The 23743-nt window shown below is 38.8% G+C and overlaps 2 protein-coding genes and 1 long non-coding RNA gene across 4 annotated transcripts in view; 2 read left to right on the forward strand and 1 right to left on the reverse strand.

Moving 5' to 3' along the window:
* Window positions 1–304: 304 nt before the first annotated feature.
* Window positions 305–16893, forward strand: urb1 (URB1 ribosome biogenesis homolog). Of its 2 annotated transcripts, none has more exons than XM_005926474.3 (39): window positions 305–542; window positions 663–802; window positions 891–1042; window positions 1132–1261; window positions 1355–1451; window positions 1524–1609; window positions 1679–1804; window positions 1919–2049; window positions 2131–2326; window positions 2409–2546; window positions 2640–2813; window positions 2893–3019; window positions 3132–3254; window positions 3353–3465; window positions 3547–3666; window positions 4037–4153; window positions 4279–4417; window positions 4506–4664; window positions 5249–5448; window positions 5535–5753; window positions 5829–6014; window positions 6115–6955; window positions 7045–7249; window positions 7339–7525; window positions 7599–7657; window positions 7743–7927; window positions 8010–8120; window positions 8203–8266; window positions 8352–8520; window positions 9542–9644; window positions 9735–9895; window positions 9982–10093; window positions 10300–10406; window positions 10639–10782; window positions 12822–12931; window positions 13063–13269; window positions 13431–13672; window positions 14237–14815; window positions 16554–16893. In XM_005926474.3, exons 1-39 carry the CDS (start codon window positions 416–418, stop codon window positions 16733–16735), a joined length of 6768 nt encoding a protein of 2255 aa, XP_005926536.1. In that variant the 5' UTR covers window positions 305–415; the 3' UTR covers window positions 16736–16893. The 2 variants fall into 2 exon arrangements, with proteins under 2 accessions (XP_005926536.1, XP_005926537.1); XM_005926475.3 differs by having other exon boundaries at window positions 16557–16893.
* Window positions 16894–17939: 1046 nt separating this feature from the next.
* On the reverse strand, window positions 17940–19336 carry LOC102304968. The gene is made up of 3 exons (XR_316044.2): window positions 18873–19336; window positions 18690–18786; window positions 17940–18568 (listed from the first exon to the last, which is right to left on the reverse strand). It is a non-coding gene; the product is annotated as an uncharacterized LOC102304968 (long non-coding RNA).
* Window positions 19337–20759: 1423 nt separating this feature from the next.
* LOC102304663 (SR-related and CTD-associated factor 4) overlaps window positions 20760–23743 on the forward strand; it is a 28608-nt gene continuing 25624 nt past the window's right edge. Inside the window, exons 1-4 of the mRNA XM_005926476.3 lie at window positions 20760–21004; window positions 22650–22733; window positions 23382–23426; window positions 23526–23687. Of these exons, the coding sequence (XP_005926538.1) occupies window positions 20975–21004; window positions 22650–22733; window positions 23382–23426; window positions 23526–23687 (321 nt within the window). The 5' untranslated portion in view covers window positions 20760–20974. The remainder of the gene's footprint in view (window positions 21005–22649; window positions 22734–23381; window positions 23427–23525; window positions 23688–23743) is intronic.

Below are 23743 nucleotides of genomic sequence, written 5' to 3' on the forward strand. Positions count from 1 at the left end.
TTTGGATCAAAAGTGTCGTAGACCGGTGCCCTCTTGAATATTAAAATCTTGAATATTAAAAAATACTTCTAAAAAAATACTTCTAAGAGAGTTTTCACACCTAGCCGTCAAGCTAAAGACAGACAGTATAAAAGAATAAGCTAACTGGTTTTCTTACATGTTTAAGGGATGTTAAATGTCGCAAATTTTATGAAATGTACATGTGCTTTATGTAAAAGACGGAGGAAACAAAATACATTTTATTTAACTTACATGATAATGCGGAACAAAATTTCAATAGCGAACGTTTCTGGTCGGATGACAATTCCGTTGTACCGCGTTCTGTTTACAGAGCAACGTGGGTGACAACACTTACATGGCAGGATAGTGCATAAAAAACTCACGTCAGTGGTAATTGTTGTTTGTATATAACAAAATGGGTAAAAAGCGGCGCAACGACGAGTCTGCTGAGTCAGACACTCCGCGGAAAAAAGAAACGATTCCGGAGTTCAATGGGACAGTTTTTAAAGCCATGCTGAAGGACCCGACCACAGCCATGAAGGGTGAGTGATAGTATGTACAAATCATCAGCTTGAAGTAATAATATTGTGTTATGCATTCAGTCAACTATGCATTGTTTTATCGGCATCCCGCCTTTGCCCCCCTCCTTTTTTCGTCTGCAGGACTGGAGAAGTTTATATCGACCGCTAAGAAGTTGCCACGGTCCGACCTGTACGATGTGGTTGAAGGTTATATTAAAATCTCCATGGAGTGTGCAGAGATCTTCAAATTGCTCGAAGGAGAAAAACACGTAGAGAGTGAGGTAAGCTTTAGTTTCTCAGCGGACGGCTCTGGCCCGGCTCACTCTTTCTGAGGTTTCTGAGTTAAACTCTGATCGTGTTTCTGTACAGATGATGCTGATTTTTGGGAGCCTGGAGGCGATTCTTCTAAGGACAGCCAGTGACCTCTCCCATTTCAACATGGTTGGCAATGCCATTGTGAAGAAGACCGTTTTCAGCTACATGAAACTCCTGCAGGGGTCTTTCCGTTCAGCAAACCACAGGTTGATTTGTGAATTTCAGTAGAGCACAATGACACTCAGTTTAAAATCATTCTGGCCTCAAAACCAATGTTGTTTCCCTTTGAACACAGGTTTATCCGCCAGTGTCTCGGTCTTCTGTGCGCCTTGGTCACCCAGGGTCCAGAAGCTGCCAGAGAGGTCTTAAGTCACCTTCACATTAACAAATTTCTGTCTGGATTGGCAAAGATGAAGGATAAGCAGGTGTGATGCAGTATTTGTCCACAGGGTTTATGATGTGCATCAGATTAGTCGTATTCTGTAGATAAATCTTTTCTGGATATTATAATTTTACAGGGTAGACCTGATGTCCGCCAGGCTTTTATCCAGTTTGTGCTCTCTTTCGTGGTGTCTGGTGATAACACAACAGTCGGACAAATATTAGAAATCAAAGGTAATATTTAGATATAAATTATAATTTATGCAGTGGACTGTCTGTGAGTAACATGTTCATTTGGTGTGTTAGAACTCCTGCCAGTGATCCTGAATACAGGTCTGAAGGAGGACCGGATGTCCACAGTCAACCTGATTTTGTCCACATTGAAAACTAAAGTAAGTACTAGTCCAGGACATTTGAGATCAGATCATGGATTTAGTAATAAGATGTATTCCTTTCTGTAGGTTGTTCTAAACAAAGCCATCAGTAAAACACAGAAAGTACGTTTCTTCACACCTGCTGTGTTGGCCAGCATCGCGTCGCTGTATAAATGGAATGGGATTGCAGATGCAACCGTGGATGATGACAGAGTAGGTCGCTTGTTGTTTTGCTGTTTTGTGTCAAAAGAAACAAAGATTGTGTCAGGTCAGTTTACTTTAACATGTCCAAGTAACGTTTTTATTTAATTACATGATATTTTTAAGATGTCGGAAAACACTGAGCTTTCTGGGATGACAGTCATCCGGGAACTCGCTCACAGTTTCCTTCTTGATCTGTGTTGCTCCCGTAAGCATGGTATCAGCTTTCATGATGTCAGCTTTGGCACAGCTGGCAGGTAAGTCATTAACATTCCAATTTCACATTGTCCTTTTCTGAGAACTTCTCATGTGGATCACTGGATTTTACTTCTTTGCAGGCCTGGTAACATTGTTTTGCTCCAGTTTTTGGTGGGGCTGAAACAGGCGACTGAGGATGAACTGGTGGCAGATCTGGTGGTGAATGTGCTGAAAGCTACCCCCGATATTTTGTCCAGATACTTCAAGGAGACTCAGTATGCATATGCTCCGCGCCTCAAAACTACTTGGCAAGACAATGTGAAGCTTCTTAAAAAGGTAACTGTTGGTGGTAAAAGTGTTAAAATAATATCTTATCAGTTTTTAGATGGTAATAGTCACCTTTACATTTCTATATCAGATCTACGAGGCCCAGCCAGAGATATCCACAGTCTTTCAAACTCAGGAGGTCATCCCTCTGCCTCGCTTGCTCTCCATGGTGATGGTGATATCTCTTCCTCCAGTCTGCAACAAGAGCTTCTTCACACAGGGCCTTATTGTAAGTGACTGAGCCTCATAAAATAAACTTATTACTGCAGTAAAGACTGAAAACTTTTTTTTTTACTTAAATGTGTCTTCTCTGATTTGACAGCTTGCCAATACAGGAGCACACCTTACAACCCTGTCGGTGGTCAATTTCATCTTGAAAAGAGCTAGTAAGAACATAGAGTATCTTTTGGATAAGTCTGTGTGGTGCAGCTCAGACCTATACACTGCTGAGATGATGGAGGATTTAGTGCAGCAGTACAGGGAGATGCTCGGCAAGGTAGGTTCAGGAAAGTGCCTTAATAAAAGCAAATGATCCACCTTTAAAGGCTCAAATCATTGTTCATGCTCTGTTCCAGATTTTGCCTGACATGACAAGCATAATTGAAAAGTGGCAGTCACTTAGCAAGAAGGAAAAAGCTGGCTCTGAAGAAAAAAAGGATAAAAGCGAAGGGGATGCTAAACTGACTAAATGCAAAGTGCCTGGTAGTAGCATTCACAGTACATGATTATTGTTTATTCCAAGTAATCCTATTTTTTTTTTTAAAAACCCAAAAGGATCTGAGTTGATTGTCTTGTGTGCTTTATTTTGGAACAGCTGAAGATACAGCTGAGGTCATTTTGCTGAAGGCTCTGATTCTTCAGGTCCTATGCCTTTACCAGAAAGTGGTGCCGCATCTGGTTAGCCAGTGCAAATTTGACTTCAGCAAGCTTTTAAAGGGTAATGTTTTTGGCGTTATTAAGCTCCAACTTTTGCTTTTTTAAAGCTTATTTTTTTCCAATAAATGGCTTTTGAAACTGTTTTTTTTATCTGTCCAGGCATTGTGTCAGAGAAAGGAATAAAGGATGAAGTCCCCCCAGTTTTGCAGCACCACGTACTGCAGTTGGCCTTGGATCTTCCCGCAAGCAAATTCTCCTGGTTCCGTATGCAGGTAAGGAAGTTAAATTCTCTGATTTATTTTTATTTTTGGTTTAAAACACACCTATTCTAAATAGTTTTTCTGTGTTTACAGGGTGCTGCAGATAAAGATTCATCATCTGGAGAGAAATCTGTATTTTACCTGCTTCTCAAGATGTTTGTGAGCAGCAGCAGCAGCCACCTGAAAGCCTCCACACAGATGCTTGTTCTAAAAGTAAGGAGCATTTTGCCTTTTCCTCTGTGCTTCCAGTCTGCATTATATGAGACATACTGTATATATTTAGATATTTGAATTAGTGCTTATTTATTCAAGATTGGTCCACTTAGGCAAACAAACTGTAAGCATGTTATATTTTTATATACGAGGGCATCATTCCTGGAGGGATTATATGTATGTATGTTAGCAGATATTTACCTTTTGTAGGGTACAGTTCAATCCTCCATTGAACTTTTTTAAGTTAATGAAATCAGAGCAGCTTAAGCTAAAGTCTTTTAAGGATTTTATTTTAAGAGGTTTATATTCGTGTGGACAAATTTCCTCCAGCAGTACTGCTAAAGCAATTGGTGTCCTGTGTTGTATTTAGGTACTAAAGGACACTGGTGTGTTCGAGCACACCTGGACTGAGCTTGAGCTCTGGCTTGAACAGCTGGCCAGACTAGAGCCAAACCAGCAAGAAACTGTTATTCAGTTCTTGGAGCGGGTAAGTCTTCCAGTTTTTATTTCTTCCTACTTTTCTACATAACCGTCATATTGGAGGTTGGAAAAAATAAAGGTTTTAATCCTTATGCCTGATAATAAACTCTTAAAATCTGTCTCTTGCTCCAGGTGTTGGTTAAACTGGTGTGCAGCTCCTATGAATACACAGATAAAGTGGCCAGCCTGGTCCAGGAAGCAGGTTATCTGCAAGCGAATCTGAGTAGCCAGGAGGGTGACACAGCCAGTGTCCCAGTTTCTCACATAGATGGTCAGCATTTAAATGTGGAATCAACGCTGAATTCTTTAGGGCTCAAGTATGTCCGTGAATGTTTATGCTTTTTACTTTTTCATCTCAGATGTCATAGACATGCTCGATATCATTATGGAGGCCAGTGATGGTGAGTTGGAGGAGTTCGGCCCAGCTGTAAGTGAAGATCTCATCATGCAAACCTTCCCCTTCAGTGCCCTGGTACCCGCTGCCCTGGAGGCCCGAAACAAGCTGCCAGCAGATAGTGGTAAATGATTTCTGCCTCACTTGTGACAAAGAGTGAAATCACAAATTTGCAAAAAAACTTTTAAAGCATGAAATTTGTTATGCAGTATAAGAAGTACAACTTTAAATATAGGGCCAGATTTACTAAACGGGACAAAATTGCATGTGAGTGCAATCACAGGCACAGTCAGTTCATTTCAATATCAAGCTCGGAAAATAATACGTTTTCTCCGCATTAAATATCGCTGTAATTAGTACTAAACTGTGTGTCGCAAACTTTAGGAACTTAATTTGCTTGATTTAAATATTCTATTCCTGTATTTTGCACCTTGTGAAAGAATCTCCAACAAACACATTTGCAACAAAATCTCTGAGTTCCCATCTCTTGTAGTAATATTGGCAATCACTGCGCTCTCTTTGTAAATACATTGTGGGTTTTTGTTGTTGTTGTTTTTAATGCCAAAACCCAGTTTAGTGAATCTGGCCCATAGCCTGTAATTAATGTTTAAAAAGACATTTACCCATTCTGTTCATGGACACTTTGATTGAAAAGTAAATGTACTGTGATCTATGATGTTTGTAACCATCTGTCTTTGCGTCTCTTAGGGATGGTATATGAATACTTGGCTGCAGTGCTCTCAGATGTGCTGCACTGTCAGAGAGAGCCGCTCCCTCTCTGTCTGGCTCTGCTGCAGTACGATAAAGAGTTTGTCTCCTCTGAATGCTTTACCTCTCCTCATTCAGCCATTGTATGTTTTCATCAGTATTACTCCAAGTGGCTACCACAGCAGTGCCGTGAAGAATTGGTGGGTTTTTAGTGATACAACGAGATTGCCTAATCAGACATGGTTAGACATAGTACTTGGACTAATACTCTTGTTTATTTTGTTAGTTCCAGTCTTCTGAATGCCATGCAAAAGGATTATCAGATCAAACATCATACACTGCACTGATGAAAGCTGCCTACATCCAAGGTCCAGACACTTTGCTTAAGGATACCTTTAGGAAAAGTGCAGAAGAAGCTTTAGCTTCCCTTTATCTGGCAGAGTTTCCAGTTGCAATCAAGCAGATATTACTCTACATCAGATCAACTGTGGAAAACTTTGGACTGGTAGGTGCGCAAAACAAGCCCCGTCCTCCTCACATTGTTGAATATCTAAACAGTGCATCATTTCCCTCTTCACAGTTCTCTAAAGACCTAGGAGCTTCCGTGTTGAGGACCTTCATGGAAATACTCGAAAAGATGGTGATCAAGCTCCAAGGCTTTCAGCAGGCAAAAAACTCTGAACTAGCTGTAGAGAAATGCCAAGAAGGACCAGACCTCTTTCTGGAACTTAACCAGTCCTCCACGGTTGAAGTTAATATTCAGCAGGTTAGAGAAATAATGTGTTTACTGTGTTTTTTCAGACTTTGCAATATTCTCCTTTTTTGGAGGGAAGGATTTTTTTTTTAATGAAACTCTCTTTCTTTAGATCCTTCTTTCAGCTCTTGGCTCCGTCTTCAAGCATCCATATCTGGAGCAGTGGTTTCTGGCTCTGGAGCTATCTGCCATGCCTCCTCACTCTCTAAACCCTGTCAGACTTAAGCACTTGTGTTCACTGATGACAGATAATATTCTGGTCCTCCTGAAGCTCTGTGCCCCTGTTCTTCAAGAACTAAATCATCTAGAGCTTCTGAGGAGCTACATGGGAGCTTTAGAAAGAGCTGCTCTTCAGGAATTGGTGGAGAAGAACTCTAAACCGGCAAAGAAACACTCCAGAACTTTCCAGGGCCTCCTGTCTCTGCACAACTACATGGATTCCGGTAATTTGAGGGAAGTTGTCTCCAAGTTGCTTCTCCTCCCACACAACAGCCTCATCTCCCCCAGTAGCAGTAAAGGGGCAAATTCTGAGCTCAGCATTTACGGTCAGGCAGCTCTACAGATCCTCACAGAGTGTAAATATACGGCCTCCCAGGACCATGGCACATTTCTGACACAGGCACACCTCTTTGGTCTGGGCACCCTGCTGCTGTCCTGTTCCAAGCCTGCACTGGAGGCATTCTTGCTCCAGTTTCTATCCAGTGAGCCAAGCAGTGCAAAACTCCTCCACACAGATGTGCTGTTGCACTGTCTCCAAAGACCACTCTCAGACTCTCTGGCTATCAGCACTCTCCTGCTGCAGAACTGCTCCACTCACCGGCTCCGGTTTGAGATGTGGTGCCTTGAACCTGAAAACATGGAGAAGCTTTCTGACCAATCGGAAGCCTTCCTTCCACTGATTAATATGTACTTACGTGTGGCAAGCAGAGAGGACCCAGCCAGACCCAAAGATGGTACGTACTGAAACAAATAATTGTTACTCTTTTATCTCGTATTGCTATATATACTAATTGAGGTATGCTTGGTTGCTGCTGTTTCATAGTGCAAAAAGACATTTTGAAAGCCTTGAAGCAAGTGTTACTCGCCAAGTTCTCCCAGTGTGTTCTGGGAAACCTGACAGAAGAGTCCGGAGCCCAGCTTACGGAAACTCTAGGCAGTTTGATAAAGCTCTCTGCAAACAGCAAGGACATCGGGGATTTGATCAACAGTCTTCCCAGTGCTCTTCAAAATGTGGACAGTTTTGAAAGGTGAAATTTATAGTCGCATTACAAAACTACAAAAAATAAATAAATGATCCTGTCAAAACTTACTTGATGAATATTCTTTGCTCTTTCAGATGGCAACTAGTAGATGTTATCAGTGACAAGCTGGCTGATTGCCCAGAAGAACAGGAAAAATGGAGGAAGTCTGTCGCCACTGCAGCTATCAAGTGTCTCATTGCCTCTTACAGTCACTCGAAAGATCAGGCTACTTCCCCATTAGAGCAGGAGCACAGAATCTTAAAAAGACTACAGCGAGTGCTAGTGGGTTTACTTCACGCATACATTTTGTAAGTTTTAAACTTTTTGCATTTCCTAACTTACTTTCTTTATACAGATATCCAAAGAAGACATCACTGCATCTGAGTGGAACAATTTTGTCAAAAATGGACTAAAGTAGGTTATCTATTTAAATCAATTTTGCTATTTAATGTTTCATAACTTTTGCTGAGTGACTGTAAAATATTCTTAAATCTTTCAGATATCGCTACAGAGATCACCACTTCCTGAACACTCTGAGCAGCCTGTTGGAAGTGATGTATTGTGGCACTGAGGTTCAAAAGGACCTGATACCTTTACCCACTCTTTACACAATGATCTCCAGCCATTCTCTGTTCCTGCCCACCATGCTGGACTCTGAAGAGGCTAACAGCTGCCAGATTAAAGGTACAATGCAATAAAGATTTTTCTTTTTAAAGATTCCAAATCACAATTTAATCACAAAAACACACATTTGTTGTCAATTTAGAAGAGTTGGTATTCCTCCTACTCTGTCTGGTGAAGAAAAGCCCGAGTGTCTGCAACATCAATCATTTTGTTGTACTTTTGGGAGCATACGGAGCTACGCTGAGTACTTCAGGTAAAACAAGAAAACCTGTTTTCTTTTTTCTTTTTTTGCGTTTTTATTGTCTTATCCTCTTATATCTTCTTCTGTTTTGCAGATCAAAAATTGTTGCTGCTTCTTCAGGAATATGAAAGAAACCAAGTCAGCCTGCTGAAGTTCCAGTAGGTTGAATTCATCTTTTTATGTTCTAAATGCTAGAAGTGTGCTTGTTTAATACAAAAACTCAGTGTGAGTTTTCAACTGCAGGTCATTGTTGTGGGGCCCAACAGCAGTGGAGCACCACAAGACCAGTAAAAGCCTGGGAGCTTCTCTGTGGAAGCAGACCAGCTCAGATGACCTGTTGGCTCTCCTTAAACCTGACAAGATGTTGCAAACTATTGCACACTTTCCACAGCAGCGCAAAATCATCCCGCAGGTTAATGTTTAACATCATATTTACTTTTCAGATTTACACCGATCAGGCATAATATTATGACCACTGACTGATGAAGTGAATAACACTTATTATGTGTTTATCATGCTGTATGTTAGTGGGTGGGATCAATGAGGGAACAAGTGAACATTTTGTCCTTAGAGTTGATTTGGTGGAAAGAGGAAAAATTGGCAGTTGTGGATTTTAGCAAGGGCCAAATTCTGATCCCTGGTCCCTGTTCTCCGTTCCAGCAGATAAACGTCTATAGGTCAAACTCCTGAAAAAGTTCATGCTGGTTCTGATAGAAAGGTGTCAGAATGCCCAGTTTATCATAGATTGGTGTGTATTGGGCTGCACAGCTGCAGACCAGTCAAAGTGCCCATGTTGACCCCTGCCTGCTGTCAGGGGCACCAACAATGGGCACATGAGCATCACAACTGAACCTCGGATGGCTAGCTGCATCACTTACCTAGGGAACACCTAGCACCAGGATGCATTATGGGGAAAAAAGCAAGCCACCGGAGGCAGCCTGATGCTTTGGGAAATCTGTAGCTGGGAAACCCTGGGTCCTGCCATCCATTTAGATGTTATTTTGGCACGTAGCACCTACCTAAGTATTGTTCCAGACCATGTACAGTTTTTCATGGAAAAAGGCCTCTTTCAGCAAGATAATGCACCACAAATGCTTTGGTTCAGGAGTAGTTTGAGGAGCACAACAACAAGATTGAAACTTGACTTGTCCTCTGAATTCTCCAGATCTCAATCCAGTCAAGCATCTGTAAGATGTGCTGGGCAAACTAGTCTGATTCATGGGGCCCCACCTTGCAACTTACAGGGCTTAAATAATCTGTTGCTAACATGGACTCCACCAGATTCTTCAGGGGTCTGGTGGAGTCCATGCCCAGATGGGTCAGGGCTGCGCTGGCAGCAAAAAATAAGGTTATGCCTGATCGGTGTCAATTAGTGGTAAATGACACACTGCATTATATGTTTGTGTAATGTACATGTTCTTACCCTCTCTCAGGAAAGCACGGAACAACTCTACAACAATAATAAAGTGAAAGACCTTGGGAATTTGTATGATCCGTGTTTTCTGTTGCCTCTGTTCAGCGCCATATTGCGGCCAGGTATCATATTTCACTGGTTGTTGTCACTCAGTATAATTAGTTTAAATTATCACTTCTTATATCTGTTGCATATTTCCTTCTATTTGACAGAATGTGTTATTGACTGCCTGAAGTTTGTATCCAGCCACGCTCTTGGAGTAACTGTAATGGCTCTGAGTAGCTATGATCCAAAGGTGAGGGCGGCAGCGTACCACGTGCTTAGCTGCTTCTACCAACATCTGGAGGGTGCTCAGTTCAGAGAAAAGAGACAGGTAAATATTAGAGACATCTTATGTGTGTGTGTGTGTGTAAATGTTGTGTGTTTGGAAACACTGACGGGCTTGTTTTTGTCTCACAGCTGCTCTACTTGATGGACATGGTAAAAAATGGAATTCAGCAACAGAATCAAAGACTCCCATTTGTCATGACCACTTACATCACCAAAGTGGCTCAGCAGATGCTCAAACCTGGTGTGTAACCCTGAAAACTTGAATATCTTTCTGCTGACATAACTCTTATTATTTACTAAGAGATGCTTTTTAGGTTGAAAGTAGGTTTTAGGCTAATCTATCCTGAATAAGAATCACAGTCATGGTTTGCACTTGTTTTTCTATCTACCGTTTCCTGTAATAACAAAAGAATCCTTGACCTTCACATGTTTGTTCGCTTTTCCCAGAGGACCACATGTACGTGGTGCTGAACAGATTTCTGCTATCGCACCAGAGTTTGGACTTCAGAAGAGTCCCTGAGTTTTTTAAGCTTTTCTACAGTTTTGACTTGGAGGTAAAGAAACTGGTGAAAACACTGTTTTTGTATTCTGGTGCCGTCTGGTGTTAAACATGATTGGTGACGCTTCCTTGAACTTAAATGACTGTCTAAATAAACTCCTCTTGGATGAGCAACCTTTATCGGTTTGTTTGCTTAGCTCAGGCCTTTTTTTAGACTGTTATCCGTTTTTGTGAAGGGTTGAAAGACGTGGGAGTCGTGACTGTTTGTGTTTTCTTTCTTTCTGCAGCACAAGGTGGAACGTGAGTGGATTCTAAGCGTGCTGGAGCAAGGGATGAAAGATGGACACTGCTATGACCTGTGCAACCAGCAAGGCATCTTTCAGATCCTTTTAGGCTTCAGCAGCAGCCCTCTGTGTGATGAACACTTCCAGGTACACGCTTGTCTGTCTGTAGTTGTGTCACCATTTTTTCTAGTTGAGTTTTGAAGAAATCTTCATTTTAGATCAAGACAATATGTCCTAAAAAGTTAAATCTAAAGGAAGATTGAGCCTTTCAAACTTTTGTATTACTATTGGGTGATATATTGACATTTTCAGACCAACCAGGGCCTTTATGGTTTGTTTTGTCTCACTAATCTCTCTCCTGACAGCATTTTTGTATCTGTGACTGTTCAAGGTTTGGCATGACAGCGAGCTTGTCTTTCTTGCTGATTTATGTGAATATGCTCTCACTGATACAGGGCATAGATTTGTGTCAAAATATTTACCATGCTATCAATTTCTTTCTAAGCAAGACTTGATGTCTATGTTCTTAAATTCAACCCCTACAGCAACCAGTTTCACACGTGTATAATATGATTCTACGTAGAATAAGATTAGGATTTGCTGGTTAATTGGTTCTTGGTTGAAAACCATTTCAGACGACTCATGGTACACTCAAATGTTTCCACATTACCACGTCGTTCAAACAGTAATTTATCCATCTGTTTGCCCGCTATGTTCTAGATGTCAAACATCCTGTGTCTTTAGGATATGTGCTTTCTCCTTGAATCTATTTTATAGTTACTTCTGTAATAGAAGGTTTATGGATGTACTAAAGGAGGATATGTACAGGGTTGGTGTGATAGAGGAGGATGCTAAGAATATGGTGAGATCGGGGGCAAATGAGCTGCTGTGATTTCAGTCATTTCTAGCAAACTGTTAAAATCTGACCCCTTTGCTGCCAGCTTTGGGGGAGTTCACTATTCAGGTGGATCTCTGGGGCCAACTTAATGCAGTTGCTTTTGCCTCTCTGCACACCCAGCAACTTATTTTGTGTGATGAGAAGGAAAGAAAACATCATGCTGTACCCAGTGGATTCAGGAAACTGTTGTTTTTGGGGCTCGAAAAGATTAGAAAATTAGTTTACATGCAGAACAAAAGTTATTATAGTTAACTACAGCTAAACATAAAATGTAAAACTGGAAATGAAAACAAATTATAGTTTACTAAAGTAAAAATAAAAACCAGATTGTTTAAAAAACAAAAACTACTGAAATAATCTTTTTGAACTTGGAAAACTAAAATAAAAATATAGAAGAAATATCCTTAGTTTTAGTATTAATGTTAGTTTGGCACAATTTGTTATTTACTTAATATAATTAAGTTGTCTGATGAGCCCTCGATCAATTTTTGTGACTATGGATGTGTGACTGTGTGTTAGCTGCTTTCAAAAAGTTGTTTTTATTGTAATAGCCATACTAAATGCTACCGTTAGCATATATTAATAAAGAAAAGGACTTAAATTAACGCTGAAACTGATACAATTGATAAAAATTAAAGTAAAACTAAACATTTTCAAATAATAAAAATACTAGCGGTTACCAGTGCTGCCCCTCAGCCTCCTAGTAGATGCACCTATTGTATGAATATGAAAATCCTAGGTGACTTTCTTCTTGAGTTAATCCATTCGCAGAATTTTCAGAAAACTTGACCTCTGAATTTGAGGTCGAGGTCACTGAGATTTGAACTCATACTTCACCTCGTTCTCAAGTTATCCCATTCACACTTATTCGTCCCAGGTGAGGTGACGACAATACCCTATCAGCATTTGACGTCTGAGGACTGAAAACTAACCTGAAACAAGCAAACCCACTCTGGAAACCTATTGAAGTTAAAATGAATTAAAAAAAATTAAAACAAGATAAAAACTCACTAGAAAATAGAAAAACTATAACAACTCTGTGCAGAATGGACTACACATTACTCAGCTATTACTGCGTATAATGAAAAACACCAATAATAAGATAGTTATTCATTACACTAGTAGGTTATAGAGCCAAATCCTTCACATAATGAAGAAAGAGATCAGAAAGTACCACCGTAAAGTTCTGAAAACGAACACATTATTGAGGATAAGGTGCGTGATTCTCTGAAATGTACACAAACAGGAAAAATAAGACTATCACGTACATGTATTTCTCACTTTTTAGGCACAGATCATCAGGGTGTTGTGTCAGGCTGCTCATGTGACCAAAGCGGCGCATAACCTCACCAAGACCTCTGGGCTCCTAACCTGGATAATGCAAATAGTTGAAAAAAGGTGAGCCTTAAATTAAGGTTTGCTGTTAAATTCTGGTTCTTTATTTTGATATTAAAATTTTTATTTTGATATTTTAATGATGATTTTCATCAGTTACATATTTGTTACATATGTCTGTTTTTAATTGACAGGAATCTGGATTGGCAGCTGCTGTGCGCCATCATCGATCTGTTTCATGTGCTGTGGTTTACGGCCCTCGGGCAGAAGGAGAAGCAGGTGGATGAAGCAAAGACCTCCTTATCTGCTGAGGAGAAACCTCAGAGCTTTGTGAAATGTCTTCCTCCGCCACTCATCAGTGAATTCTTATGTGTGGCGTCAACTATCACGAGACATCTCGGGTAACGTGTCTCATCCATCATTCAGGGCTGTTAGAAAGTCCACACCTCGGGCACTTTACCCAAAACTTTTATTCACACGTGCAGTGATGAAACCTAAGATGTCCAGTAAATGTTAACTGTCTTTTGATGAAAGATGTCATTGTTTCATCTCCTTCTGACAGGTTGGGTTTGAAGGCTGCTCAGCTCAGCTTGTTTCTACAGACTCTTTGCTCTGTGCTGAAGCATCGTGCGACTGCTCTCCATGTAAGCAAACAGGCAGACCGGCTCACGCTCCACCCACAGCCTCTGTCCTGCACCGAAGCCCTCGCTCTGCTTCACTGCTGGGCCTCCTCGTCCCACAATACGGAACTTCTTACCCAAATACAAGCCTTGTCAGAAAAGCACAAAGTGAAGGAGGTGATGGGTGAGTGCTTTTAACAAATTCTAACATACAGAGAATCTTGTACAGTTGCCACGGTAGTCTTTGATGGACATCCTCCAAGCCCATAATGGAAAAGGAGATACTGATCATTTTTCAACCCTAAACAAGCCTTATTTAAACAGCTAATTAAAAAAACTACCAGTTGAAACTTAACAGCATGAACATAATAAACATATATGAGGTGTTTGAATGAAACTTAACTGGTATAAAAATTTGGTATGACCCACTTTGTACCCATGTTTGCAGTTGTGATTAAGATACTTTGTAATATCTTTACTTTGTGTAGCTTTGATAACTACTTGCTATCTCTAAATAGTAGATACTTCATATTTGATATTTATATGGTTTTATGAATGTGCCTGATTTGCAGCCAAACTCAGAAACTTGGCCTTAGAGTTAAAAGTAAATGCAAAGGAACGGCTGACGAAAGAACAGCAATAAAAATCAGGCTTAACAAGTGTCATGTTTATAAAGAAGTGGAAAATTTAGAGTTTTGTTATTTTGCATTGTCACATTGTATATCGTTTTGTCCATATTCCTCTTTAGGGATGAGAAAGGATAAGGCCCGAGTTAAGAGCTCCCTTTCCCACGTCTATGTGCGAAAAGAAAAGTTGGCAGAAGACACAGAGACCGAAAATGAAGATAAGAGTCTTCTGACAGAGTGTAAACTTTACCTCACCAATATCTTTGTTCATTGGGAGCCTGCTTTCCAACTCTGTGAACCCCAGCCAGCTCTGCCAACAGACAAGCTGGATCCCAGCTGGCTGGCCAGGATTACTGCGCACCTGGTTACAAAGTGGTCCCTGAGGTGCTTGGTGGAGGACGCGTATGATGAAAACAGGGCAAAAGAATTCTTGCTCTGGCTTGAAAAGGCTGTGATCAAACACACAAAAATTGTGGATGTTGTACTGCTTGATCTTGGCTTGAAAGCGGACCTCCTTCGGCTCTACCATCAGGCCTTTGAAGCTCACTGTCACTCCAGCATTTCAGCAAGAGCAGAAACCTTACAGCTTTTCACCAAGATTATGATCTCCTTGCTAGAGATCCAAGGCAACCTTCCAGAGCTGCATCAGGCAGTTGTCTCTGCTTGCATCCCAGAGGCCACACATGATCAGACTAGACTTGGTAAGAGCCTGCTACTTTTTCCAAACCCTCATTCTGAAATTGTAACTGATGAGTTATCTCAGTTAAACAAGTGGGATGTAGTGTTAACATATATAGTATGAAAGGATTTAAAATTGAGATTATTGTCCCGGTCCCTAGATGTCACAATGCTGCTGCTGCTGCAGGAAAGTTACATTAACAAACATAATTACTTACAAAAGATGAACACAAAGATGGAAGCCCTGGCAAAACCATACTGCTTTTACACTTTTGGTAATTACCAGAATCGTTTATTTTGTCATTTTTAATCTGCCAGTATGCAAAATATCTTTAACTGAAATGATATTTTTAGGACTTAAATACAATTATTGTTATTAGCCATGGCTTTTCAAAATCACTGGTTTATAAAAGGGAAGGAACAATAGTAAAGCACATTTTTATATTTTTATTAAGATGATAAATTAGAGTTGCTTACTTGCATTCCAGAAGAGAAAAAATAGTTTTACTGGTTAAATGATTAATTTCTGACTCCTCAGAGAAGCTCAAATGTGGGAATAAAAATGTTTGAAATTCCTCACTTGTCCTCGAAACGGTGAAATGTTGAGAACTCGCTGAAAAGGAAAAGGAAAAAGTTTGCACTTCGTGGTGCTGCATGGTCTTTGAGACAAACAGGGAAATACAGAAATTATTGTCACAGTGAGGTCGAGCATGCCCTGAAGTCAACTGCTGAACTGGTATTCACGAAAAGGCCCAGAGGAAGAAAATGAAGCAGAAAATGAAAACTTACAGAAGTGGATGTGAATCAACTTAAGATTTTAAGTACTAGAGACAGAAGGAAGACCAGTGTTGATCTTCAAGTAGAGATAAATGCTTCTAGATCAGTCTGAGAAGGTCTCCACAATTACCTCCACTATTTATTCAGACAACTGAATAAAGAAGACTTAAAAGGAAGAGTAGCTGCTGGTATAAAGACATTATTGGGACCTGTAAACATCCAGAAACATCTCGGATTTGCCAAGGAGCACAGATGGTAGACTGTAGATAACTGGAAAGAGGTACTTTGGAGAGACGAATCTAAGTTTAAACTCTTGCACAGAAACTGTTTGGCTCATATACCAACAGGACAATGACCCCAAGCATACTTGAAAGCTGTGCAGAAACTATTTGACTAAGAAAAAGGAATTTAGACTGATGGTCTGATCATGTCAAAGTCCAGACTTGAATCCTTCAGAGATAGTTTGCACAAACAAAGAGAACAGCTGCAAACTATTAACTTAGTAACAAAAGAGATTACAATGCCAGCAAGAATGACAACTCCTGTTAGGATCAAAGGATTTTGCCTAATAAATGGCATAATATTTAGTTTTAAACACGTTTTAGAGATTTCTTAAATATGCTTTTCTTTTTTTGACAGGTGGTCTAAGAAATGGTTGAATATTCTATATTTGGTGTTTTTTAACAAAATGAAGTTATGAATTCAACTGTATATTCCCTACATTGATTAGATACTCTGTATTTGCCACATTTGTCAAAGCATGAACTAAAAAAAGAAAGCCTACAGTAATAATATATATTGTCAAACATATTTTAATCGTGATGTAGAATCCATCGTATGTAAAAATATACATTTAAATATAGAAGAAAATAGTAAATACATGTTTACATTTTCTTTTTCAGTATCTTTAAAGTCCCAAAGTGACAATAAGTTTTAATAGGTTGTTTTGTAAATAAGTTTGATGTCTTGTTTTCTTGTTCCCAGAAGCAGGGTTGTCTCTGCTGTCACTGTACATCCATGAGGTGTGGAGTGGAGCCACATCGGCTGATCTCTTCCTGTCTCATGTCAGTTTGGTGACCGGAGCCAAGTGCAAGAAAGTGAAATCATCCCAAAAGAAAGTAGACATAAGAGCCATCTGTAATGACATCATCACCATGAAGAGTTGAATATATAAATTATATGTGAACACTTAATGTGTTCTTTGAGATAGACCAAATGAGACTTCACATACTTCTGTTCAGCTGCATTTATTTCCTGTAAATAGACTTAAAATATTTTGTAAACTTTTGTAAAACCGTCTTGTCATAAAATGTTGATTTACAAATCTGTTGTCAATTTGAACGTTATTTTAAACTCATTAACCTCAAGTTTCCATGCAAGTGTGTGTGTGTGTGTGTGTCTTCAATCACCGTTTTTTATTTTGAAATTTGCTGCTTTATTATTCATTTTCAGTCCAGTCCTTGTACCTGATATTTTTATAGGAATATCTTTTGTTAAGCCACCTAATTCTGACCTATGAATCATTCAAGTATAAAGAAAATTCACTTAATGATAAACTAGTGTTGTCTAAACATAACAAACAACTTGACAAAAGACTAATTTTAAATTGTATCTTTAAAAATAATTGGTACTTCTGGTTTTGTGCATATTAATTGTCCTTATATTGGGAAGTCACAAAGAAGGAAGAGCATGTGGATGGAAGCATAACTTATGTTAAGCTATGCTTTGTTTGCAGGTGGAATTCTTGACATTGTTTCCTTTAGTATAAAACTAAAGACATATGTATCAAAATAAGACGTCTAAGATTTTTGTTCATATTTTTATGTAGAGTACTGTCCCAAAGTCTTGGGCCACCCCTACACTTCTTCATATTTTGCTTGCAAGGAATCAGAAATCTAGTAATTTTTAGTCATGTTCATGCAAAACGGGGGAAAAAAACAACAAATGACGTGATGCAGGACCTGTGAGATGCATTTAAACCTTCAGTTTTGTTCATCTACTGCTCACCAAGACCTTTAGAAATAGTCTCAGTGGAAGGGTTGCTGGCAAGAAGCCATTCTTAAGGAAGGAAAATGAAGTGAAAAGGCTGAGGTGTGACAAGTTACTCAAGAACTGTCCTGAAAATTGGTGGCAAAGGGTCTTATGGTGTGATAAATCCAAATGTAAAATTTTTCATTCAAACCATTGTGGAAATGTACGGAGGAGGTACAACAGTGGGTGTCTATAGCCATTTTTTTTTTTAAGTGGAGGAGGCTCTGTCATGGTTTGGGGCTGCCTTTCAGCCTGTGGTATTTGACATCTTGTCATTAACACAGTAAAGTACTTTTAGAGTTTGATTGGCAACAACTTCATTTTTCAGCATGACAATGATCCCAAAACACTGAAAAAACACAATGAAAGTTGTGGATTGATTTGGACCTCAATGAAGAGCTTTGAATGTTCTTCAAGAAGCTTGGAGAACCATTCCTGAAGAATTCTTAAAGAAACTACAAAAGGTCAGTCATACAAAAGGCGACTTTAAAACTTGTTAGAACTATACAAAGTCTGTTTTGCCTTGTATACCGTATGTCCCTGTATGTTTACATGTTCCCATTTACCTAATAAAATGCAAAGAAATGAGAGGTGGAAAACTTGACTCTTCCAAAGTACTGTATGTACAAATTTTGAGCAGAAAGTTTTGGGACTAAAATGAAAATGGAAGGAGCAAAGCTGCCTAATATACTCTCGCTGTCCTTGCTCTTATGTACACACACACACACACACACACTGTGGTTTAAAGCTCAAAGCAGCTGTTACGTAACATTTTTTTTAATGTTTAAGGAAGCCTTGAACTTTGCAGTGATCTTGCGAGATGGAATGATGGTCACTTCTTCTCATTTTAAATTTCATTAGTGCTGTTGCACCTTATCATCACATTTTGAATTTGAGTCCATCGCCTCCGTTTTTCACTATGTTCTCATTAAGATCGAGTCTCTAGTGAATTAGTTGACGTGTGATTCCTGCAAAGACAACAAGACAATTTTAAGTATGAGCAGCCCTATAGGGATTACGCATATTGAAACACATATACATGTTTCATTTAGAAAACGCACTTTAAAGGCAATTGACCTTTACACTTACTTTGGTAGGTTTCCACTGCGAGACAGTAGATTCAAAGTGAGAAAAAGACATGCCACAAAGGTAATGACGACTACCCAAAATATTATAACAACGGAATCTGGAAGGAGAATAGAAAATGTGTTATCTTCGTGTAATAAAAGCAAGACAGAACAATTATGTAAAGCGTTAAAATTAACAACTTACATTTATAGTACTTTAACTTTCTCTCATCCACAATCACGGGATCCAGGTAATCATAATAGTATTCATATATAATCCCGCTGGTAGAGTTCTCCATTCCAGCCATCTGAGAGGGAACGTGTTACTGTCTCATTCACAAAAATCAGCTAAAGAAAATAATAGCCATTTACTGCTATTTCTACCATGAATCGTCTTAGAGGAATATCCGTGAAATCCTCACCCGCGTGTGTGTTTAGCGATTCAAGTCCAGCTGTTTCTTCTGTCAGCACTACTCGTTTTGTATTTTAAAGGCTGGATGCAGTTTGCAGGTTTGGTCACAAGGGGGCAACATAAAGCCATTCAAGAAATGCGGCGTTCTGGTTCTGCGCTTGATGTTTTTAAGTTCCACGCACTTTATATTTTACCTATAAATGTAATTGCTATAAGACACAGGTGTCGAACTCCAGGCCTCAAGGGCCGGTGTCCTGCAAGTTTTAGATGTTTCCTTGATGCAACACAGCTGATTTAAATGTCTAAATTACCTCCTCAACATGTCTTGAAGTTCTCCAGAGGCCTGGTAATGAACTAATCATTTGATTCAGGTGTGCTGACCCAGGGTGAGATCTAAAACCTGCAGGACACCGGCCCTCGAGGACTGGAGTTTGACACCCCTGCTATAAGAGATTTTGTGGATTTTATTCTTCAGACAACTTTTGATATAATAGAAGAACTTCCTGTTCCATCGGGTGGGTGGGGTGTGGGGCGCCAGCAGGAATTAATGGGATCTCATGGAGCTCTAACCCAGCAATTGAATTTTCATTGTGTTTTCAGATACTATACACTTAGAATTTTAGATTCGAATTAGTTTTTGTTTTTTTAGGGAGGTTACAGCATCATGAGTCACTTTACGATATCCGACATTTTAGTTTCAGGCATGAAGCTAGCTGCATTGAATTTGTAACAGCAGCCTCCTCTTTAAACAAACCAGTCCCTTCTTATCAAATCGTGCACTTTTCTGTCGTTGGTTTAATTCAATTCTAACGTCTCGTTATCGAATAGGTGCCATCAAGGAAAGGCATATAGTCGTAAATCCAGGACTCGTCATAAGACTGTAAGAATTAGCAAGACGCTTGATGAGATAAATCGAAAAGCAAAAGAAAATTCCCTAAAAGAAAAAAATAGCTCCACGGTGTCTTTTATTTCACACAACATTGATACGGTATTAACCAAAATAAAATGTGTCTCGCTCATTTCAGCCGCTTAACTCCATGTCATCAGCGCCGCCTGCTGTGCTTCGTGCTGAATTACAAACAACTTCTTGATTGGCTCTGGTCTTTATAAAATCATTGGAAATTTTTAAAAAAAAATCAGTATACTAGATGCTATTTTTAACAGTGTGCTAATAAGTACATATAATTCCATCTTTATTTTAGTTATGTTAAAAAATAGGAGCAGACATGCTGAAATATGTAGAGTACACAGGGACTTAAAGAACCCAGCTCTAATAAGTCGTGCTGAACTTATGACACTGGAAATTGTTTGATTGTGGACAGTTGTTCTCGTCTATAAAGGGCACTAGGTATTCACAGTGACAGTTTTGGGCACATGGTCGTCATTCCAAAGGTTTGCCCATAAACTGCGACTTCTCTAAAGCCGGTGCATTACCCCACAAGACAGGTTGTGGGAATTTCACCTGTTACAGTTGTCACTTCTCATCGTCTACTGTGGATTAAGTCATAAATTCCCTATGAACAGTTTAACTCAGAACAATACTCATTTTGCCTTTGCATGATAGGTCCGAAAATCAGTTAATTTTAGTAAAATGCTTCCAAAAGTCATCCAAACGATTTTTGTAGAAAAATACGGAGACGCCAAATTTTCCGATAACTGTGAAGGCAGCATTACCTCGTGACATCACAGGCGCTGTCTACAGGGTGGAACCGTTAAGCTAGCAGCAGTTTCTAGCTTAGCTGAGCTTTGGTTAGTCCACGTCGAAAGGAAAATAAAGCTTCCCGATGCTCGTGGTTGTTATGTTATAGTTAGGTGAAGCTGCGCGCGGTTATGGTCAAGATAAAGTAATCAAATATAAAGACTAGTCAGTTGGCTTTCAACATTAACCAGTCGTTATGGATGCAGTGAACGCCTTCAATATGGAGGTAAAGTTTTTTCATGTTTTACTTAAGTCCCACGAGCCAAAAGCAAATATAATGCCAGAGCTAACGAATGCCAGTTATTTTCTTATTTGACACTTAATATTAGTTGTTATTATTTATTTACCATGGGGACAATGCCAGCTTAGTGTCCAGTTGCAACGTAAACATTGTATCTGCTAAGCATTAGCTTAACTGTAGTTTGATGCTAGTACGTTAATCCTAGACGGCCTTTGAGTAATCATGTAGCTTAATTATTAACTTGGCCCTACTCTACTTTATTTATAAAGATGCACAGGCCATCAATGATTGTTGTAGGGACATACGCCACTTTTGTGGAATTAGTGAAATACAGCTGTCGTTAACACATTAGCCTAAAGGTGTTCGGATATTTACTTTTGCTTCCAACGAGTTAAGCAAGCAAAGCTTTTCATAAAGGCTACTGGATTATTTAATCTTTTGCATAGTTGAAGTGTGTTTATTATCGGCTCACTTAAGTAACACTTTTGAGTTGTGTATTCTTTAAATTTGTTGCAGCTTTAGAAAACTCAAGTGGCCGTTTATGTGATGTCTTGCATATTGTTGTGTCAGCGTTGGTTTGTTGGTGAAAATTAAGTATTATACTAAATTAAGTACTATACTAAAGCATAGATATGATTAAAGAGTATTAATAAATAAAATTTAACAATACACAGTCATGTTGGAGTAAACTTTCTGTACAAAAAAGATACTGAACTCTTTACATTAATGTAAAAACTGTAAAAAAAGATCAGCACAATTTCATAGATGGGAATAATTTTGTAAAATTTTAAAAAGCTACAGACCTGAAGCCAATGTTAGAGAAAGTCTTGTGCTTTCTGTCCAGTAAGTGGTGCAGAGGTTAGTCTACAGAGGATTTAAATATGATCAATTGTTTGACTGCTGTGTCAGCACTAACATCACTATCTGCTCAGAAAGTCCTACTGCCAGATTCACTCACACTATGGACAGGGAAGTGTGAGTCTGGCATTGTCTCTGTGAAAAAGTTATATTACAGTCATTGTTGTCTCTGGGTTTTAATCACCTCATCAAGCTTGTCTTTATTTTATCGTCCGTGGACCTCACATTTACCATGATGATAGCTTAAGCAGACCTGATATTTCATTCTCTGAGCTCTCCACTTAGATCAAATCCTGTAACCTTGCTGTCACCATGAGGACGACAGTCTTCACTTTGCTCAGTAGAATAACTAGTGTGATCAGCTGGTAAAGATTCTCCATTGTTAACAGTACACTGAGAAGAAACCCCAAAAGTAGATTTGCAAAACTTGACTTGACTAGACTTCCATAAAAGGAAAATCAACTCTATCACTTTATATCCAAATAAATTAAAAAAGCAAATATAAGAGAACTGCTGTAACAAGCTGCCACTTATCACAGCACCAGAGGGGAAAATATAAATTTTCAAACTTTTATTAAAGACTCTTTTTTTTTTTTTAGTTTTTTTTTAGTTTTGAGGTTTTCCTGTTACTGAATGGTCTATTTGTTGCTACATTTGATTATTATTTTGTCCTTTTGTTTTATAAAGGACACCACATATCTAGTATAATTGAATGCCAGTTTCTCTTTTAAAATGAACTAATTTTACATTTTTCCTCTTTCATTACTCTTAGTTGTTCTCCATGATTGACATGAAGCCGCCAATATCCCGTGCTAAAATGATGTCTGTAACAAAATCAGCCATCAAGGCTATCAAGGTAAAGTGAATTTTATTGTTGGATACCATCATGCATAATGAGCAAATATTTAGAAAAAAACCCAAGGTTGTGGTTCTTACACAAAGAAACTTAACAAACAAACACTGTAGGTTTATGTGTATTAACTTTCTGATTTTTATTTTTTTATATTTTTTTTTTAAACAAAATGCTTCAGTTGTGTGTGGTAATTAATGATAATCATAATATCTTAAGTGTAGAGACTTTATATACACACATGTATATCTCTATTAGTCTATATCTGTGCCTGTGTGTGTGAATAATAATAGTAATAATGATATAAATAAAAACATCAGGCAATCACTATGAGCAAACTGTTTTGTCATAGGTCTGGGGAGATGAATATTATTATTCCACATATATTTTAAGCATATTGAGTTTTCTACTTTACCCTATCAGAAGTTTTGCTCTTGGCAAAATGAGGTGTCACTTGTTTTGGGGGTTTTTTTGTTTTTGTTTTTGAAGCTTCAGCTGAGAAGAGTAGTTGAAGTGTTTGATGACTCTTTCGACTGATTACAGAAATCATGCAGTAAATGAGAATTTTTTTTTTAGCACAAAACAGCATGTTTTCATTTGTCTTATGCTACCATTTTGATCCTGTGACTGAAATATTTTTTTTTGTCTCATTAGCTTTACAAACACGTTGTCCAGATTGTTGAAAAGTTCATTAAGAAGGTATGTATTATTCAGTCGTTTAATCTTTACTATGTTGCCAAGTTTAGATAAAAGTGCATTTTACAGTTGCGGACTGTAATTTCTTTTGTTTCTTTTCAGTGCAAGCCTGAGTTAAAAGTTCCTGGTTTATATGTGGTTGATTCCATTGTTCGCCAATCACGCCATCAGTTTGGTGTTGACAAGGATGTATTTGGTCCAAGATTCTTGAAAAACTTCACAGAGACCTTTCAAAACCTTTATCGCTGCCCAGAGGATGACAAGGTACTTTGTGTTTCAAGTAATTTATACAAGTACAATAAATGCTTTAAAAAGAATCT

The sequence above is a fragment of the Haplochromis burtoni genome, unplaced genomic scaffold (assembly GCF_018398535.1).
Source record: "Haplochromis burtoni strain Fernald_Lab_line unplaced genomic scaffold, NCSU_Asbu1 Contig_36, whole genome shotgun sequence".
NCBI lineage: Eukaryota > Metazoa > Chordata > Actinopteri > Cichliformes > Cichlidae > Haplochromis > Haplochromis burtoni.

What these genes read in the sequence shown, in the direction of transcription:
- urb1 (XM_005926474.3), top strand. Translation starts at nt 416, where the DNA reads ATGGGTAAAAAGCGGCGCAACGACGAGTCTGCTGAGTCAGACACTCCG. An exon ending in ACAAATATTAGAAATCAAAG is followed by an intron (nt 1,452 to 1,523) that starts GTAATATTTAGA and finishes TTGGTGTGTTAG; the next exon opens with AACTCCTGCCAGTGATCCTG. An exon ending in CACAGATGCTTGTTCTAAAA is followed by an intron (nt 3,667 to 4,036) that starts GTAAGGAGCATT and finishes TGTTGTATTTAG; the next exon opens with GTACTAAAGGACACTGGTGT.